We start from the raw sequence: 22,261 nt of genomic DNA on the forward strand, positions 1-22,261 counted from the left end.
AGCAAGGGTAGGTCATACCAATCAGTTGGCCTTCTATGATGGAGTGACAGCATCAGTGGACAAAGCAAGGGCAACTGGTATCATCTACTTGGATTTGCACAAGGCCTTTGACATGGTCCCACACCAACTCCATATCTCTAAATTGGAGAGAGATGGATTAGAAGGGTGGACTATTCAGAGGATAAATAATTGGCTGGATGCTTGTAGCCAGATGGTTGTTGTCAATGGCTCTACATCCAGGGGGAGGCCAATCACAAGTGGTGTCCCCCAGCAGTCTATCCTGAGATCAGTGCACTTCAACATCTTTATCAACAACTTAAATCATGGGATTGAGTGAACCCTCAGCACCTTTGCTGATGACACTAAGCTGAATGGTGCAGTCAATACAACAGAAAGAAGGGATACCATCCAGGGATCTGGACAGACTTGAAAAGCGGGCCCATGAGAATCTAATGAGGTTCAATAAGGCCAAGTGCAAGTTACTGCATTTGGGTCATGGACACCACAGATACAAGTATAGACTGGAAGATGAATTCCTTGAGAGCAACCCTGTAGAGAAGAACTTAAGGGTCCTGATGGATGAATAGCTGGACATGAACCAGTGTGTGTTTGCAGTCCAAAAGGCCCATGGTATCCTTGGCTGCATCAAAAGAGGGGCAGCTAGCAGGCAGAGGAAGGTGATTGGCCCCCTCTACTCTGCCCTTGTACCCCACCCGGAGTATGGTGTCCACACCTGGAGCCCCCATACAAGAAGGATGCAGACCTCCTGCAGCAAGTCCAGAGGGGAGCCACAAAGATGATCAGAAGGCAGGAGCACTTCTACGATGAAAGGTTGAGGGAGTTAGGATTGTTTCATATGGAGATGAGAAGGCTCCATGGAGACCTCAAGATCTTCCAATACTTGAATATTTGAAAAGCTTACAGGCAGGAGGGGGACCAAATTTTTACACAAGAAGATACTGACAGGACACGGGAGAACAGATTTAAACTGAAAAAGGGGAGTTTTAGGTTAGATGTTAGGAAGAAATTCTTTACTTAGAGTATTGGAAGGCACTGGAACAGGCTGCCCAGAAAAGTTATGGATGCCCCAGCCCTTGAGGTGTTCAAGGCCAGGCTTGATGCACACCTGGGCATTCTGATGCAGTGGTTGGCCACTCTGCCTGCAGCAAGGGGGTTGGAACTAGATGACCTTTAAGGTCCCTTCCAACACAAGCCATTCTACGATCCTATGACAGTAAAATAGCTTTTCAAAATAATTTAATTAAATAGTGTTAAACTATCTTTAAAATCACTAAATAAAGTTTCCATGTAGAAGGTGTTATCTCTTCTTACAGAAGCCAAAAATACCTTACTGTAATAATTCCTCAAAGTTCTGAAAATGAATGCACTGTATTTTATTTACTTTTTTAATGCAAGCAATTTTAATATTACAGTAAATTTAGGTTTTACAATTACTAGTAAGATTATTTTTAACAATCTAATGTAAAAGTCTAATTAGTATACTGTCTGCAGAGTAGATCCAGACACACAGAACAAATAATTTTCAAAGAACGTGAAGTCCTTTGTCATCACTTTCAAAAGCACAACTTACAATGACCACTAAAACACATTAGGATAAAACATTATTTAAATACACTTCATCTAGGAAGTTTTTTTGTTTGTTTTTATCTGCACACTGCAGTTACAAATACTAGAGTCAGTCTCATGGTTTTCACTACTAAGGTCTGATTTAATATTTTGGGAAAACGGAGGAAGCAAAGCCTCCTAAGCACGATATATTTTTTAAAAAGCTGTATTAACACAGTTAAGTTTTAATTCAATGTACATACCCAAGTTCCTTTCTAACCATTGATGTCCTTCTATCAGTTGGTCAATTAAAGCAAAGTAATGAGCAGAGGCTTCATCAGGCATGACCCATCCTCCGGTTACTATTTCAAATTGCCCATCTTTTATTAACCTGAAAATTATGTAAATTGTGATCAAAACCTTGCATCTGAAAATACACTTTTAAAATCAATTTCTGAATATCCAAGAGGTATTTATAAGGGACACAATGACAAAATCTGAATTATGCCACTTCCATTACCAGACTATAGTTTTTTAATTAAACAGAGAAAGAATGAACACATGAACTGTGAATTTCTTAATGCCTCTGTACAATAATAATTACAGCTCTACTGCAATTTTTTTTTCAAGTCAGGAAATAAGCTATTTCATGCATAATTATAAAACTAAAACACATACATGTCATGGTGCTAGAGGTCAACTGAGAAAGACAGCACATTTAAAGCACTGTCTTCCATCCTTGATCTACTGTTCTTTTTATTATTTTAGAAAGCTTAATAAAGCTTCAAAGTTTATTATATATAATGGCTCCAGAATCTCACTTATTAAAATGCTGTCTTGAAACACAACACAAGATGATCCAGTTTCCCTATTAAGACATCAATGAACATAATGATCATGCTTCCTGCATCAGACTGTCCCTATAATTAAATAATTTAGTCTTATTATTGTATGTTACCATGTAACTGTTAAAAGAATCTAATATAGATAATACCAATAAAAGTACCGCAATTCATACAGCAAAAACAGGCAACAGTGCAGTTTCCATAACAGTTGCAGCAATTTAAACTAATATCTAATTTCCTTGAAGAGAGCATGTAGTTCCTTAATATTGTTTGCCTGTTACTGTGTTCCAAAGTATTTCTTTAATCTCAAAAAAGAACTCATGTATATACTCATGTATTAGAAAAATTTTTTTTAATTATTTACATGTCATTTTCAAGATTTCCAGGGTTACCTAAACTTTGCAGTTGTCAGGCTTTCATAACCCTAATGTATACTGCACCCCATGCATCTTGAAGGGGGATTAGGGGGAGTATGAGCAGAAGAGCAACACAGAGATGAGCTATGGACAGTTAGATCCAGTCTTGAAGCAAAGCATATTAAAAATTAAACATCTGTTTTTCATAACTTAACTAGATCCTTACTTAAATTTATCAAGGTGCACACTTTCTCACTTCAATGTCTAGGCAAATCATTTACTTTAGTGTTACATTTTGACTTGGTATTTTAAAAATAAATGAGAGGAGTAAGGGTGTACAATTGAAATTGCCACGTTTTTTAAAAATAAATTTAACAAGGAACAACCTAATTTCAGAATAGTGTTGAAACTGATGGAAAAAATATATAAATTGCTACCATGAAAGATTATTTTTATTCAATTCCCAGTACTTCAACATGACTTCAAATAAAGGAGTTAGGTTTACAGTCACTATTCTATTACAATTTTAATGACATCATAAAGGTTGGACATAAAAACTTTCAGTCAGTTTTTTCAGCAAGTCAGTAATGAGGCTCTATTTGACACAAGAGTTTTAGTTTTTAATTGAAAAACAGTAAACAAAACCAAAAAAAATCAGTACTTGAGTAGCATGCTTACTCTAGTAATTCTGCATCACAAGTGAAATATCAAGTTTACAATGTAGTCAATTACACATGAAGTATCAAAACATGCAATACAGAATGTAAGAAGTAGCAAAAGTGTTCAAACCTTTTAACAGCATCCCTTCTCTGGCTATCTATTCCATCCCACCATTTTGAGAAGTAAGAAATCTCAGACCAAATAAATTTCCTTCGGTTGTCTTCTTGCAGTTTTATAACCATGTTATTTAAGATATGCTGTGTCTGATCTCTGAAGTAATCATCAAAAGTCTTCAGCCAACCTGAGTTTAAAAAAGTGAAATTTAAGTTGCTTTCAAAAGTCTGAATGACCTACCTTCTTCCCACTCCCTGCAAAAAAATCAAGTTGAATTTTACATGCTATAGTTAGGTTGTAGTGCTAAATTCTGAGGTTTTTTGGTTTATGTTTTTTTTTTCTTTTGGTGTTTGTTTTTTAAACAAAGTTCAGATGTTTTATTTCCTTGTATTATACATATGCAGAATATTAGGCATTCTACTTTGATCAACTGAGAATATGCAGATTTTTAACTTTTAGATATTTTAAAAAATAATTTAAGCAGAAATGAAGAAATCAAAGGAAAGATGTAAATATCTGCAAATTCATTTTCCTTGATAATTTCCATGAGGTCTCCTCATCTCTCTCAACAGAAGGAGACTATCTGTTAACTGGGTATCTTCCAAGCCTATGACCAATTCCATCATACACATCCCCATTATCCTCCTTGAATTCCTTCTTTTTTCTAAAAATCTCAGATAGCAAAATTACTAGCAACACATTATACACAAAGAGAAAAAGATAAGACATTAACGATATTACACAAACCTCAAGTGTAAAGAAATGCAATGAGGGTGAACTGAACAGCATTAAGCCCTGCTGCACACCTCCAGCACCATTTATGAGATGTTCGTTAGCAACGACTTAAAAGGTATCAACTCAGTGATGTATATCTAACTAACCATGCATTCAGGGCTCACAAGGCATAGGCTTCCATGAAATTCCTTACCATCTTCCCTAAAACCTTATATGAGGAGGTACATTCATATGCCATTACAGAAATTTGAAGATTTGTCTTCTTTCAATAATTCTTTCCATAATTGCAATTGGGAAAAGGAAGCAATTAAACCTCCTGGATTAACACACAAGCAGCATATTCCTACTATTCATACCAGCTCTTGTCATGAATGTGTACTGCCAAAAGGGGAACTTCGCAGCTGAGTTTCAGTAACATACAGCAACTACAGAAGAACACAAGTGATATTACAAACCATCCCTACAGCATCTACATTTTAAGATTTTGTGAAAGTTTCCATGAGACGTGAGGACTTTAACCAGATGAATCTGATTCTAGTGATTTCACTCTGATTACCAGCTTTCCCCCAATTTTTGTTCTGTGAAGGCACTACTATTATAAAACAATGCCAATAATGAGCATTACAAAAGATTTCAGTATAAATAATTATCTAAGCTCTAAATTTATTCTTATAACCTTTCTAAACCAATATTCAGACTATTCTGCTTTATTCTTATGATAATAAATAGAAAGTTCTTAATAAATAGATATTATTCTAATAAATTATATATTATCTAATAAATAGAAAGTACTAATCTTAGGCAGAATTGTAGAGCTAATATAGTTTGCCTTACATAACATTATTTTTGTGCTTACATCAAATTATTAATCATATTTCAAGTACAGAAAGTAGAAATAACCATCAGATTTTGTGGTGAAGTCTGATTTTCAGGTTGCACTCAAGTTTGGAAAGGTCAAATTCAAACAAAAGTATTCTGGAACCAACAAAAATGCCACAAGTTTCCAAAAACTTCCCTATTCTACCTTGAAAAGGAAATAAAAATCTAACACATCTGAGGAAAAGTGCTAGTTCAATGTCTTAAAAACAAAACACCAACAAAACAAAACAAAGATGTTCTGTATCTAGAGAAACCCCCGCACCTAAGTTTCTGCGTATATAAAACTTAAAGGAGAAAAGTACATTGTGATAAGAAAGTTAATTTGAGAGCTTTTAGTCTATATATGAAATATACTTTTCCTGAAAGGCATTGAAAACTTAATACAAAAAGTTGATAGTAAATTACAATTTCATGACAGCTGAAAAGAAAAGCAGGTAACAGGCTGAACTTATTTTAATTTTATGCTGATTTTAATCAAAATTTGATACAATTTATTACGTATTTTGTTATAGAAGCTTTCACTCAAATAATTGAGTTTACATGATAAATAATCTTTTCCAATTTACCTTTTAACAAACCAAATAAATACTTTACTGATACTTACATCAAAAGATTTACATGTGGCAGACCACAAATTCATAACTTTTAACTTGGGATTTCTTCTGCAAGGGATAACATACTCATACTAGCACAAATCTCATGCAGAGTGAGGTGAAACCACTGAAACCATTTTATGTTCTTCATATGCAGAAATACATCATCATCATAAACTATTTTAGCATGCTTTTATTACTCGACTACATTGCAGAAATAAAAGCAAGCATACACTGAATTACTTGACTTAAGCATAGGAAATCTCAATAATAAACCAGCATAAAGAGCTACAGGGATAAATGACAAAGCAAATGACATAAAGAAACCATCAATGTAGGAAAAAAAACATTATTGTTAGAGACTTGTTTTTAATATATATTCCGTTAAACTATAGAGGCGGAGTATAATTAGCATCCTGAAACATGAGGTAATCTTTGGAAAAATTTAAGTACTCACAGAATTAGTTGCAAGCCATCAGAAAGTCATCCAACATGTCATTACTGTACATCTGGCACCCTACACTTAATATATTCAGTTCTAAACTGATAGCTCTTAAACCCATTACTTGTGGAGACTGTCCAACTTTGCATGGAACCATAAACATTCAAACCGAAGTATCAGAAGCTGAAGAGAATAATGAATAAACTCACTCGCAATTGCTACCTATATGCTGAATGCCAAAAACTACTATCACCTTAAATATTATTTCACATCTTAGTACCTAACGTCAATTAAGACTTTAGTACAACTCCAATTCATTCTTCTGCTTACACATAAACTAAGCATTTACTCCTAATTTGAAAGAAAAGGTTTACCAGTGTATTTGGATCACAAAAAAACTAATTCAAATACTGTGGGAAGAGTGCATCAACTTAAAGCTACAATTACCGAAACTAAACATAGTTACATCAGCAAAGTCACAATTATTGATTTAAATTTACGGTGTGATCTTTGTCAAAATAAAATTATAAATAAGAAAAAAAATTTAATGTTCTTATGCTAGTTTTGACTTAATGTGCATTTAGGACTTTGCCAGTTACTTTCCTTTTCTGCAAGTGTACGACATAGCAGTGGAGGTTGTACTGCTAAGCCCTGGATTGCCTCATTCGTATTTGTTCCCTTAAGTGTGGAAAGCCAACATTTTTTCCCCACACACATTTGTCATCATTAATCTAGTTTTGGGGCTGTTACTTCCTCTATCTCCACTTTCCTAATGTTAACATTTTTTTTTCCCGGTTGACAGAATCCAAGAGTCATGTCCTTAAGTCAACACAACTGATGTACAAAAAAATCCCAGAGCATTTCTCTATAATTTCCATCTCACTTCCTCCCTGAAACTTTAGGACATACAAGTAGAGATATATGTAAATTTCAAAACAAAAGTCAGAACAGAAACGGACAAACTAGGATAATGAAAAAAAGTAGCTTTATTAGGTAAAAGCACTTTACCCGATCATGATAAGAATCAGAGATCAACCTTGAAAACAACATTATATCTAGTGAATGGCTAGAATACTACCAGTTACTAGAGTAATGAATTTTTGGGGCAGTTTGCACTGCCAACTTACTCTATAGTAGATCAAATCACTTAGTCTAAAATTCGCATTTCGGTACTTTTTGTAACCAATTAAGTTTGAGTAACTTATTAATTTTACAGCAGAATTAAGTAAAACCACTGAATTTCAGTTAGCACTGTATAGCTTTCCAGAAAACAACAAAGTAGTGAAACTTCAAATCTTGGAACTTTAAAACATAAACTTAGATTAGTTTTAATTTTTTATTTTTTTTTTTTAAATTCGTATACTTCTGCTTAAGACTCAATTAATCAGTTCCTGGAAGTCAAAAAGCTATTTCAAAAAGCTGAAGGAGAGTATCTTGATTCACATTACATCCATGCTTCAGGTAACATGGAAAACATCAAAATAAGAACAAAACACAAGACTGGCAGACATGTAGCTATGAGATCAGTGCTTCAGAGAACTTTAAAATAGTGTATGTGTTTAACTAATCATTCACAGGAACATTTAGTAACACAATAACACAAATACTAGAAACAAAAAAAAATCCAAAATCTTGTAGATCCAGCAATTAAAAACAAAAGCTCTTAAAGTCTATGCATCAATTGTCCTACTTAGAAATCTCACATCATTCATGTCAAAACTAACTAAAGCAGGTAAGCAAGTTTATTGTTTTACTTTTTTTTTTCCTAAAAAAAAGTTCCTGATATAAGACCTCAATGCTACTTTCACAAAAAAGAAGTACCTTTCCAAAAAACACAAATCGCTCTTTGCCCAAGAATGGCAAAGAAAGTTAATGTCTCTGAGGTAAAGCCAACTGAAAAAGTTAAAGCAGTCTCAAGATTATTTCTTATTTTTTCTATTTGGCATAGTATAAACCAGAAAATGACAGAAAGCCACCTGCAACATCTGTGTTCATGCTAATTTGGAAGACAAGTAGAACATGACCTTGTCTTCCCCTAAGTTATTCTTCTTATCAATACTGTTCAGGAAGAGAGATCCTTATACTAAAGGTGTTAAATGGTGTATTTATTTTTCCAGTGCCATACTTCAGCTTGTAGAACATTTTTCCTCAATAAATTCCAAGAATTATTCTATATTTGCTACACACATTTTCATAATCATAACTAAGAACTTATTTGATTACCAAAAGCAAAATCTGTCATGAAATATGAGGTTCTTAAAAGTATAGAGAGATAATAATGTGTTTGGCTTACACAAAGCAAGGCCTACTTCTGGTTTGTACATAAGAAATCTGCTGCCCTCATACCTAAGATGGGAAGAAAAATTACACTGATCATTAATCAGACGCATGCTCTCTGCAAAAGTGCAGTCACTTTTCAAAGGAACTGTCCTGATGTAAAAATGAAAAAAAATATCTTTACCTAAAAGTTACCTACCACCTTATAGGCAACCACAGAAATATTGATAAGCCAGTAATAAAAACTGAGATTCCTGTAGTTCAGAACATCACAAAACAAACCAAATAAACACCCAGCTCTGCAGATGCCCTGTTTCTATTCCTAGACCTCATATTCCTCTACAGAGAAAAATTAAGTCTTCACCATTAAGTTTATACTGTATCATCTTTTCATACTCCTCATGAACAGTTCCCTGCTAAACATTTTGGCTGTTAAGGTCTAAATGAACAGAAATGATTGTATTTTTATCTTCCTATTGAAAACAACATGAACATATCAATCAGTAAACTTTTAATTTCATGGTCTACAATCTGAAACTTTGAAAGAAAAACTCAGATTTGATTCAACTGCTATTATTTAATTTCTGCTTCATCATATATCACCCTGTTCTAAGATCTTAATGGCTAAGAACAACAGCTTTAATTAATCTCCAAATATGTCCAGAGAACTAAGTCATCTGAAAACCCCATATCCGAATCTGGTCAACAGAAAACAAACCCGAAACTACATGGTGTATTAAAACCTTATGCTTAAATTTTCTTTTATCTTAATGCTTCAATTCATTTCTTAAAGCTACAGAGATTGCCAACTGAGAAATTGAGATAATCTTAAATAATAAAAAGGACATATTGTGAGTGCTAGTAAGATAAAGTTACTGATGATATAGATAACTACTGAAGTATTTTAAAGCAGCGTTTGGGCCTGATATACACATACATTTTCACATACATTTTTTACTTAAGCAGAAGTCTTGGGGAAAAGAAATGTTTTAATCTCTTCAAACTCTACTTAAGAGATGCTTGTGTTATGTCTGTAACAATCACATCCAGCAACAAATACTCAAATCATATGTACACATCTGCATTACAAATTTCACAAGTCTCGATTCTACAATAATCAACTGAAAAGACATTATCGTCAATACAGCAATAAATGCAACAGGGATTAGCCAGTTATCTGTAAAGTCTTTTGACTTCATGTTAGCAAGGTGCTCTAATGTTCATTAACTGCCAGTAGCTGAAACACAACTATGCCCGCAATTCATCCAAAGCATGAGGTACTCATTCTCATAGCTATTTTCCCAATAATTAATATATTATTATTGAAGGAAGAACCACAGAGATCCAAATTTGCAGGTCCTGGTTGCATTCTCATGGAAGAAGGCAAGCCAGATTTATCAGAATCTATTAATACCAAGTGTTGCAGAGCATCAGACCAGTGTCACCCCTTAAAACAGAGCTCAGAACTGAAAACTAGCTTTTCTTTCTTCACAGATTCTTCTTCAAGGTAGTTTCTTCGCCTTTCAGCTACAGATTTCAGAAGTATAACTGGTTATGTGAAAAGCTAAAGTGGAAGCATTCTCAGATATGGAAATACAATACAGAATAAGAATTTTTGGCTTCCGGAGCTAATAGTTACATCCTTCATCCAACTCTATTTAATGGTAAACAATATTTTTCATGTATATTTTTACAATGTAGGTTCCTTGTACCTTAAAGGTTTTTCACCAGAATGCATTTCCTTTGCACCGTGCCTTTTAATTCTCAGTGGGAAATGAATAACACAACCATTAGCTATACAAGAGATTTTACATCTATGTTGTAGATAAATTTTCACTATCTCAAGTGCTTATTAACAAGCATTTTCATACCGCAGACAATTCCAAAAGTCTGGAGATTTCCTGTGGTAACGCTCTACCTAAAGCAAACAATAATCAGTGTCACACAGTCACACCTGTAGTGATGGAAGGGACTACACATACCAGCACTATGTCTCAGTCTAATGCTATTTGATATCAGTTGAGAATTCTGAATGTGATTGAAATCACTTAGATTGTATGCACAAGGAGATGAAGATTTCTTGGTTTCCTAAATACAGATTTTATATTAAAGGAATGTATCACTTAGATATTATTCAAAAAGGTGGTAGGCAACACAAGACAACAGTAAAATGAAAGGTGAAAGTTATCTCTGATGTCAGCTAAGATATTGGACAGGTCCTTGGCAACGACTTATGCAGGAAAAAAAAAATCACAACAGAATAAAAGAGCTCTCATAACTTCACAGAATTACTCAAACATTATTATATAAGAGGCAAACACACAGAGGATTTATTTCAGAGAGCTGGAAGAACTAGTGCCTTACTACAGATTTAATGACTGACTCCCTCCAAGATAAACAACTGACTGCTGGTAAAAATCCACCTCAGAAGGAAAATTCCTTATCGCCAACGCCCCTGCTGTCCTTGGAAGTGGGCCAAGAGCACTGCTGGAGAAGGCAGAGTAGAATCAGATAAAACTTCATTAAATTGAGCTTTCAAGCACACCAAAAGACATTACCACTCAGATGTAAAATTGAAGAACTGACAGACACACTGCAAACATACTTTATGGGTAAGTAGGGAATTCATACAAAACTTTTTATACTTTCCCAGTAAGTGACAACCCAGGAAGAGTTAACCAAGAAAAGGGGTTGGTGGGACCAACTCTGGCAAAGCCTGTCTTGGAAGTTAAATAATACTGGCAACTCAATATGTTTTTCCTTCTCGCTTGTTTGGTTTCTTTTTCCACAGACAACAAACAACCCAAACATGACAGAGACAAATGTCATACAGAGAGGAAACATTTGTTGCTTTGGACCTGAACGAAATCCCTGTTATTTTCTGATATTCCAAAATAATACTACATCTGAAGTGTTGTGGTAAATATATAGTCAAGGGATTCCCCAATGCGTGCTCAGTTACTAGCCATCCTAATTTGGAGGATGGCAAGAATGCGTCCTCCTTCTCTTCTGCTATTTTCAAGCTCCTTCCTCATAACAGCAATACAAAGTTATTTAATCTGTTAGCTCAAAAAGACACTTATCTAAGTATCTGGAGGCTCTGAAGGAGCTTCCTCCACTCATAATCTGTTTCTTGAGATGTAAGACTAAAGTAGGCTTCGCTGTAGTCAGCTGGGCCAACAGCAGCCTGAAGATGCGTGGCATATGCCTTGGTTGGCATTCAGCAAGAGAGAAGGTCATGTGCACTGAAAAGTGGTAATATCTACTAGAATAATCTTGATGTGGCTGACTAACTTCAATACTCAATTCCATGGAATGTAAGCACCTACTGGACCACTTTAGGTAAGGATAATTAGTTCTACAGGATGAACCAAACATGGTTAAAGCACTGCTGTGGTTTAACACAGCAAGTGGCTAAGCACCACAGTTGTTCACTCACTCTCCCCTCCCTTCCCAGTGCGATGGGGACTGAATCGGAGAAAGAAAATTACAAAACTCATGGGTTGAAATTATTTACTAAGAGAAAAGGAAGAGGATATTAATTATGTCTATGTATGCATATGAATGTATATAACAAATGATGCACAAGCAATTGCTCACCATCCCCCAAACAATGCCCAGCTAGCCTTCCGAGCAGCGGAAGAGAGCAAGATGCATTCCCAAAGCCCTCAAGACTCCTGCTGCTTCATGTCATATGGTATGGAATATCCAATTTAAGCCAGCTGTCCTAATGCTGTTCCCTCATAGATTCTTGGGCCCTTTGCCGTAAATAGCCTTGGCTTTGTACGACACTGCTTAGCTGCAACTACAAAACTCCAAACATCAATGTGTTACCAACATTTTTTTTCTCCTTTAACCAAAAATACAGCAGCTTATCAGACAACTCTGAAGAAAACAATTCTATGCCAGCTGAAACTAAGACAGGCACCCAATGTTAATGGCCATCAGAGACCAAAAAGGTGTTGGCTGTGAAAATCTACTGCAGTTGCTTGCCTGATTAGAGGAGGCAACACAGAGATTCTCCAAGGCCATCAGCTCCAGCACAGGCACACTGAACAGGGGAATAAGTGATCATAGTGTGAGTAACTGAGGAGACCCTAAGGCAAGGAAAAAGCCACTCACAGCTGTGAGGAGCCCCTAACCCTCCCAAGAAAGAGCAGCTGAGAAGGTGTGGGTGGGGCCAGAAGCAGCAGCATAACAACCTCACACATATGAAGGGAGCCCTAGCAACCAAGAGCACAATGACATTGCACCACACCTACTGCACAACAGTAGGGTGTGCAGCAGCCATTTGCTCAGCACTTTGCCCAGGCAGGCTACCAGACAGTCTACTCTCCCTCTTCTGAGAGCAGCAGGGTCCAACATTCTGTTGAAGCAAACATGGTGACCACCCTCCACAACAGTCTGGCTGAGGAGGAAACCCAGACAGACAGACAGAGAGGCTGCAACACTGGGTGGATACATGCACCCAAACAGACCTCCTGTGGAGCAACAGTATTGCCCAGAACCCTGGTTGTAAAGAACTCCAGAATGTGTAAGTCTTCCAAGGGCCTGAGGGGGATGTCATGGGGGAAAGTGTGCCTAATTTGATGGGCTTTTTGAGCAGGTGGACAGGTTGCATCAGGATATCACCAGGCAGCATAGCATTCAGGAGTTAAAGAGAGAAATTGACGTGTGGTATCATGCAGTGACACAAGCCATTCAACAGCCCTATCTTAAATTCCTGCAAGAGGAGGAAGCTAAGCTAGCTTCCAGTCTGGAAGAGACAGATGGAAAGAACACATAAGATGAGGAAGACTGGACCCTCATCTCTGCTTGGAGCAGAAGTTGGAGTCTCCCTCTTGCCCCTGAAGCGCTAATAAGTAAGAGATACAAAGCTTTGGTGGAATGAAAGAGGAAAGAGAGGAGGTAATGGTTCAGTGCCGGGAAAGGAAAATCACATCAAGTTAGTCAAACCAAGGACTCAAGTCAGAACCACTGTTACCAAAAAACAGCGAAGGGTGTTAGTAACTGCGAACTCCTCACTGAGAGGCACTGACAACCCCAGTTCTACTTGAACAGTCTCTTGAAAGGTTTGGTACCTTCTAGGAGACTACATTTGGGATGCCAAGAAGAAGCTATCAGGTCTACTAAAGCCAGAGGACTACTATTCACTCCTGTTATTTCAAGCTTGGTCACAAGAGCCTGCAACAAGGAAAATGCAAAAGATTAAAAGAAACTTTACGTGCCTTGGGAGGATGTCGAATGGATTAGAAGTACAGGGAGACTGAACAGGAAAGCCAAGGCGCACATGGAACTGAACATGGCAAGGGATGTGAAAACAGGAAAGGATTCTTTACGTAGATTGGCCATATGAAACAAGGCAAAGCAGAGTGTAACCTCTCTGATAGATGAGAAGGGAGATTTGGCTTCAACCAACATGGAGAAGGCAGAGGTACTCAGTGAGTTCTTTGGCTCTGCCACAGTCAGGCTTCCCATGCCTGTCACATTACTGAACCTCTAGACAGGGGCCAAGGGAGCAAAATTCCTCAATGTAAAAGCAGAGGAAGTCCAAGTCCACCTCATGAGGCTAGGTCTGTACAAGTCTATGGGGTTCAGTGATATGTATCCCAGTGTCCTGAACGAGCTGGCTGATGTGGTTGCCAAGCCACTATAATCATATTTGAAAAGCCACATCTGTCAGGTGAAGTCCTTGGTGACTGGAGAAGGGGAAACATCAATCATGTTTAAGAAAGAGAGAAACAAAGACATGGGATAATACAAGCCAATGATCCTCATGTCTGTACCTGGAAAGGTCATGGAGCACATCCTCCTGAGCGCTATATTAAGTCACATGCAAGATGAGGAGCTCATCCAAGACAGCCAAGCATAGCTTCACTAAAGGGCAGCTCATGCCTGACCAATCAGTTGGCCTTCTATGATGGAGCAACAGCACTGGCAGACATTGGAAAGGCAATGGATGTCATCTGCCTGGACTTCCACAAGGCCTTTGACATGGTCCTGCACCATGTCCTTATCTTTGAGTTAGAGAGATTCAAATTCAAAGGCTGGACTATTTAGCTGGATGGTTGCAGTCCTCTGGAGGGCTATGATCAATGGCTGTATGTCCAGGTGGAGGCCGGTGATGACTGGTGTTCTCCAAAGGTTGGTACTGGGACAGGTACTTCTTAACATCTTTAGCATTAATGACATAGACAGTGGGATCAAGTGCACCCTCAGCAAGGCTTGCAGATGACACCAAGCCAAGTAGCACAGCTGATGTAACAGAAGGAAGGGAAGCCATCCAAAGGTACCTAGACAAGCCAAAGCAGTGGGCCCACAAGGACCTCATGAGGTTTAGCAAGGCCAAATGCAAGAAGCTGCACTTGAGTTGCAGCAATCTCAGATACGTGTACAGATTGGAAGAAGAACTCAATGAGAACAGCCCTACAGAGAAGGACTTGGGGGTCCTGGTAGATGAAAAGCTGGACACGAGTGATCAGCAAGCACTTGCAGCCCAAAAGGCCAGCAGTATCCTGAGCTGCAACTGTTCTGCCCTAGTGAGGTCCCATCTGGAATACTGCAAGCCTTTCCACAGCAGGGGAGTTGGAACCAGATGATCTTTAAGATTTTTCCAACCCAAACTTTTCCATAATTGTATTATCCATAGATACAAAGATTAAGGAAAAGGATGAAGGTCAGAAAGCTGAAGGTTAGGTCCAAAGAGACCTTCCAGAATAGCAAAAGAAATTATTCAGTTCTGTATGAAGCACTGATTAGACAGGCCAAGTAGTATGAATGAAATCATACCCATCTGATCTTACACAGAAGACAGTTACAAATGGAATGTCTAGAAAACAGGTTAAAACAGCAAAAATAAAGACAACAGGATTACTAAAACCTGTAGAAAAAGAACCAAGGGTTATGTTTAAAAAAATATATACACAAGGAAAAACCCTGACCTTGTCAAAAACTGTCCTGTTATGAAACCCATATACAGCGTAAAAAGAGTAGCATACTTCAAAGTAGGGGAAGGACAGAATCTGCCATTCTGATTGTAATGCTATAATGGGATGGAAAATACCACGATAATAGTAGGGTGGCAAAGTCTTCGCCTGCAGCAAATGAGAACAAGCCCAAATGCAGCAGCCACAGATGCAGAAATGAAGGAAAAGAGCTGCTTACCTTTGGAAGGTCTCTGGTAGGGAGGGATCTCCTGCAAGAGATACCCTTGCCTCCACTGCCAACCCTTAAATGAGGTCTGGGAAGGGGTGGATCCTGGCTCCACCCCTTCCAGTCACGCAGGTGCACTGCTTGCACCTCATCTCCCCTGGGTTGGGTCTGCCTTCCTACCAGGTGCTCAATCGCTGTTTCAGGCTGTGACTTAGCATTTCCACTGCACAGATACATCTAGTTAGGCAGTTATAAAACAGTACACTTTGCATTAGAACAAGAAAGCATCTACCTCCTGGTTACGTTTGGATAAGTCCATGAGAACAAATGGTCTGAAAGTTCATTTTCAGTGACAAAAAAAAGTCTCCTCTACAGACCTATGGAAAAGAGGCAAGGAAAATGCTGATTCAAAATGCAGGCTCTTTGCCTTCACTGTTATGTACTGCACCTGAAATCAGTATCAGAACACTGAGTCTTTATCAAACCTCAAGACATGAATGGACACCTGAGAAGTTTTAAGTGAAGCTCTTTTAAGCTTCTGCCTGTAACTCCCAAGCTTCATGCTCCCATAAAGCTACCATAGCCTTCAGTGTGCAGAGGTTATTTTTCAATCTAGTTAAAATAATCTGAGGACCAGCAACTGGCCTCTAATGGGATCCCAATCCACTCCCTCCAGTTAGAATATGATCTTACCAGCATCATTAGAAAGAAGGGAGAGAGGTAAACTCCATAACCCATCTTATAAAGAACTGAGAGATTTAAATAGTGCTGCACATTCCTTCAGCATGGTTTCACATTACTTTGACAACTGCACAGTGTAGCTTCTGTTGGAAAGGTTTTCAGGAGTACAACCAGAGAGGAAACAAACTGATGCAAGTGTAAAGACAGTTCAACAAAAAGGCAGATCAAAGTTTATATTGTGATTTCCTCTGAGTAGTTTTACTGTACACTATTTTAGCTGTTATAACTGGATAACCCAGTCACTCTATATTGTAGCATTCGTTTTCTTCTGTTCCTGAGCATCTAATGTTTTCAAAGTCACCTATGTTCAAATTACTTATCTTACTTCAGTCCAAGTTTAGTTTAAATTTAGACTTTATATTATCCCACTACAGTTTTCCTAGGCTAGGAAGTTTTAAAGGCAAGTCTGAGTTTTTTGACTGTGCAAAATCTTCCAAGAAGCACATTCCTTTAGCAGAAGCTCAAGATTTAATATCCAAGTCACAGTAAGAAATCAAAGTAAGAACAGATTATATTTGATGCACCAATGAATAAACTGTGTTTATCAGCAACATAAACATGGAACATCCCCAATACCTTCTGAAAACAGCATTCCAGTTCTAACTCCAGTTAACAAGCTGTCATTTGAAGTCCATAGCTTTTATATTTCCATTAAAAATTATATTCCTGTTTGACTGTTTTGCTAGACTTAGATGTAATAAATTACGTAGCATGCCTCAAAAACACTCAGATTGTAACAGAAATGTATATGTATCTTCCTTAATTCAAAAGCCTCTAGATACCCAAACAGAAAGAGTTAAAGTATTACCTGGGTCATTATGTGAGTGAGGCACAACAAAAACTTGAAGCGGTTCACTGTCCCACTCATTTTCATTGTACGTAATATCAAATCCTTGTTTCCAAACGCCACCATCTGGATTATCGAAAGGAAGAATGTCATAGACTTCCAACATCTAAAAAGGAATAAATATAAAATAGAGATTCATCAAAAATATATATATTCTATTAAACCAAAGCTGTTTTCTTCAAAAACCAGCAATAATACTGGATCAGCTTGTTCATTGCAAAGGGAGAGATTAATTGTAAGATGAAGCCCCTTGCAAGCTTCCGAAATTTGCTTTATATTTTTTGAAATTTGCTTCATATTTTTTGAATTATGTAAGCACCTTTAGGAAGAAAGATATCATTTAACGTTTTTCCCAAATAAAATCTAACAAAAACTACCTTCTGTCTTTAAAATTTATTTAAAAATAAACTTACGAAGCTAACTAGCTTAAAGTCTTCCTCAGCTTGAAAGCAATTTACAGTGTAAGGTTATCTGTAACAACAGGTTTCATTTCATGAAGTTCTTTCCAGAGCTGTGCAGTTAGGTGATAATTAAAGCCAAAAAATACTTTAAGAAGGTAAGGATTTTAACAATTTCTGTTTAATTTCACAAGTGAAGCAGAGAAAACTACAGATTTAATTTGAACTGCATAATATAGGCTCAAAACATAATAGAACAGAACTTCAAGTTGCCATTTTGTACCATTCCAAATAGAACAAGACAGCTATTTTAACTTGTTGCTACAGCAATGGTAGCAGAAATTCTAAGAGCATAAAAAGTTTATTTTTGTTGTTGTTGTTGTTTTCACCAGCACACAAATTTCATGATATGCACAATCCTGTGAGAAGAAAGATGAGAAATTAACCAGGATGGAAGACATAAGTTATATTTTCCTATTTAAAAACAACTTCGATCTCGAAACAAACTTGCAAAAACTGTATAAAGGAAGATACAGACCTGTTGGAACATGTCCAGAGAAGGGCCACAAAAATGATCCATTGAATGGAACATCTCTCCTATGAGGACAGGCTGAGAGAGCTGGGGCTGTTCAGCCTGGAGAAGAGAAGGCTCCAAGGTGACCTGACAGCTCTCCTTAAGATACTGAAAGGCTGCTACAGGAAAGAAGGGGACAGACTCTTTAGCAGAGCCTGTGGTGACAGAACAAGGGGCCCTTTGCTTTAAGCTTCAAGAGGGTAGGTTTAGGTTAGATATTAGGAAAAAATCTTGCACAGTGAGGGTGGTGAGGCAGTGGAACAGGTTGCCCAGTGATGCTGATGACCCATCCCTGGAGACTTTCAAGGTGAGGATGGATAAGGCCCTGGGCCTGTTCACAGCAGGGGAGTTGGACTAGATGGCCTTCAGAGGTCTCTTCCAACTCTAAGGATTCTATGGTTCTAATATCATTAGGACTGTATTCTAGCACATTTTCTATGTGGCCCTTGGTGCTGGAAGGTGTTGTGCAAAAATGTTCATGGAAAAAATGTCCTGCCTTGAAGACAAGACATGTTCATACCTGGCCCTGATGCATAGATTAAGTGAGTTTATAAACACAGAAGACAAACAGAAGTTTCCTCCAAGGAGAGCAGATCTCTTTAAAGAAGGTGCAAGGGAAGGACTGAGAGGAAGAGCATCTCAGCTGGCAGGAGGAAGGACAGAGAGCAAGCGGAAGATGTGAGGAAATTAGAAGCAGAAACTGACTTTACTATTTATGGATAAAAGAAAATTGCATTACTTATGAATCCTCAATGCAGCATGGAGTTTCCTCAATTAGCTGAGGACATCGACTTCATGTCAGAGACATAAGCTCTGGAAATGTGGGATCCAACGAGAGCTAGAAACATTCAAGAGCATCAGACATTTGTAATGCCCAGAGAAAAATAATGCAGGCAAAAATGGTACTCTGACAAGAGTAAGGTAAAGTTACCCTGGTAAAGTTCCAACACAGTCAACCATTTTGTTTTGGTAACCACCTAAAAAGACAAGAATCTGCATGCAGTCATGTCAGGTCTTCCACTGGAAGCTGTTTTTTCCTACACTATACAGTGTTTGTGATTGCTAATGTGAACGCATTGCTTAATCACATATCATAATGCTGCATTTACAGCAGCTAAAAGGTAGGTAGGAGTTGTTCTAAGATGCACTAGGATAAAAGAATTTTTGGTTTCTAAAAGTTTTAGATATTGTGGGTTTGTACTGTAAGTATGTATAAACTGCCAAAAAAATCCTCATTACATGGGATATTTTTACATGACCACAATGTAAGACAACAATAAATCAGTAACTCTAAGGAAGTCAAAACCTTGATGCTTAACATAGCAGTTCTGTTATCATGCAGTTTCTTCTATATGCCAGTGCTGAAAACAGTGATTAGCTACCCCAACCCAACCTTCAACCAGTTCCTTTAAATAGCAAAATTGCTGCTTTAACTTCTATCAAACTATATTTTTCACTTTTGCCTTTGGCTTTCAGGATATGGGCTTTTTAGAAATCTGTATTCAGCATTCTCAAAACAGATTAGATTATTTCTCATCTGTTTTATTTGCACAGTTGGTGCACATAGCTGATCCAGCACTAACACTTCTTTCCCCTTTCATTTTATTCAGATTATCTGGCAAGTATCAGTGCTTGCATTCCAATATACTCAAGTCAGTCAAGAATTAAGAAAAAAAAAATTTTTTAACTAATTTTTTATTTACTTACAAACCAAGCCTGAGGATTAGTTGGGCCCCAAACAAATGTCAGCTGTGTGAAATTTACTCAGCACTCCCAAGAACTGTGCAAAATTGAAAACAGTCAAGAAAGAGTTTTATTCTTTTGGTCAACTTCTACACCTGATCCAACAACTCAAGTTAAACAACTGCATTTTCTTGAATGAGCTAGGAAGAAAAATTAACAAACACACAGCATTTGGAATTGTCAGTCTTCACATGCTTTCAGAAAAAAAGCCACTGAATCTCACCTCTACTTGAGAGAACAATCTAAGAGGAAGGCATACACTCAGGAAAAATATAATTTAAATACATAAAGCACAAACTGTTTTCAGGACTAAGATTGTACATGGAAATAAACACAAGTTGGAATATAAGCCATCATAAACCTAGAACTGGCAGTGTCTCAGATGGGCCTTGACTAAGTATCTCAGCTGCATGAGATGATGTTACATCACAGCTCTGCCGGAATTGCTTCCACCTTCAAACAACACTGCTTAACAGAAAATACAGATGCAACGGCAGCAGGCATATGCTTTTTGCTTTGCCAGTTCAAGGAGAACAAGTGAGGATTATATGGATATTAGGCTAAAAACATTTCCTTGCTTTCCTAGGATTTGATTTTCAAGAACTACAGTTCTTATCTGAAATGTGTCCTTCACAGAAAATGAAGTGCATACTCCATAAATTTGCCAGTTACCCATAACAGACCTTAAGACTGAAAAATTCTTTTGATGTATCAAGCATAAAAATATATTTATGTAAAAAACAACAATTCATGGAATCACACACATTCCTATGGGTCTTTCTCATGCATTATACACATACAGGTTTCTGCACGATACCGATTTTTACAGTCCACAATATACTCAATATATATTAAAAACATATATTAATATATAACAAACAAAAGTGATCTTTGCCTGTAAGACGGCTTCCATGGCAGGGAAAGCTTTCTGCTAGGAAGGATGGGTAAGACAGAGTTGTCAGCAGACTTATGAGGGAGGGAATATCTGACAAGGCTGACAAGCAAAGGGCCTAGCTTTGCAGAATGGCTCCAAAAACTAGAGTGTTGAAATGAAGGGATACAAACTCATGAGGAAAGGCAGGCCAGGAAGACAAAGAAGGGGAATTACCCATTATGTGAGAGAGCTCAAGTGCATGGAGTTCTGCCTACAGATGGACAAGGAGCCAGCTGAGAAATTATGCATAAGGATTAAAAAGATAGTTTGGACGGCATTGCAGTGGGTGACTGGTATAGGCTACCTGACGAGAAGGTCAAGCAGATGTGGCCCTCTACAGGTAGTAAGGAGCACCATCATGTTTGCAGGCCTGAGTTGTGAGAACCAGGGGCAGCTCACCCATGACAATTACCCAAGACAGCAAGGCAGAAACAAACAGGAACTTCCTGGAGTGCCTCCATCACAATCTATGAAGAGAGGTTCTCTGCTGAACCTCACCCTCACAAACAAGGAGGGGCTTTTGGGGGGTGGTCAAACACAGCCATGGAGATGTTAAAAGTTCAAAGTCATGAGAAATGGAAAAAAGGAAGAACGCAACACCTGACTACAAAAGAGCTGACCTCAGTCTCTTTGCTTGGAAGAGTCCCAACAGATAAGGCCTTGAAGAGAAAAAGGACCCAAGAAAGCTGGTTAATATTCAAGAATCACCTTATTCAAGCTTAAGAGTGATCCATCTCAACAAATGAGAAGTCAAGCATAAATGCTCTGGTTGAGTTCATGATCTTAAGAATACAGTCATGGCGAAAAACAGTCAGGACCCTGAATTTCATGGTCCAGAGCAGGACCATGAAGACCAGAGGGCTGGAGCATCTCTCTTACAGATAAAGGTTGAGGGAGCTGGGTTTGTTCAGCCTGGAGAAGAGAAGGCTCTGGAGACTTCACTGCATCCTTCCTGTACTTGACGGGAGCTTACAACAGGAGGCAGACCGAATCTTCACATGGTCTGATAGTGATAGGACAAGGGGCAACGGCTTTAAACTACAAAAGGGGGAAACTAGGTTAGACGCTATATACAAATTCTTTAGTTACAGAGTGGAAAGGCACTGAAACACATTACCCAGAGAAGCTGTGGATGTCCCATCCCTGGAGGCATTCAAGGCCTGCTGGATGGGGCCCTCGGCAACCTGATCTAGTGGGTAGCAACCCTGCCCATGGCAGCAGGTGTTCTTTAAGGTCCCTTCCAACCTAAGCCATTCTGTAATGATGAGAAATCTATCAGGGTGCCAGGAGTCCTGTGTGAATGAACAACGAGCTTTTGGACAAACTCAAACACAAATAGGGTAGAAACAGGGACCGGTGAGCTGGGTGGAATACACAGATATTGTCTCAGCACATAATGATGAGG

At 37.9% G+C, this 22,261-nt stretch overlaps 1 protein-coding gene across 6 annotated transcripts in view; it reads right to left on the reverse strand.

The window, feature by feature from the left end:
- Nucleotides 1-22,261, reverse strand: part of MAN2A1 (mannosidase alpha class 2A member 1) — a 134,290-nt gene that overhangs the window by 91,600 nt on the left and 20,429 nt on the right. For all 6 annotated transcript variants that reach the window (XR_002433190.1, XM_021379729.1, XM_021379730.1 and 3 more), the window contains exons 3-5: nt 17,169-17,313; nt 3,557-3,728; nt 1,830-1,957 (exon numbers count right to left, since the gene is read on the reverse strand). Coding sequence is in view for 5 of the 6 variants with exons in the window: in XM_021379729.1 (XP_021235404.1) it covers nt 1,830-1,957; nt 3,557-3,728; nt 17,169-17,313 (445 nt within the window). In the remaining variant the exon portion in view is untranslated. The remainder of the gene's footprint in view (nt 1-1,829; nt 1,958-3,556; nt 3,729-17,168; nt 17,314-22,261) is intronic.

This window comes from Numida meleagris, chromosome Z (assembly GCF_002078875.1).
Source record: "Numida meleagris isolate 19003 breed g44 Domestic line chromosome Z, NumMel1.0, whole genome shotgun sequence".
NCBI lineage: Eukaryota > Metazoa > Chordata > Aves > Galliformes > Numididae > Numida > Numida meleagris.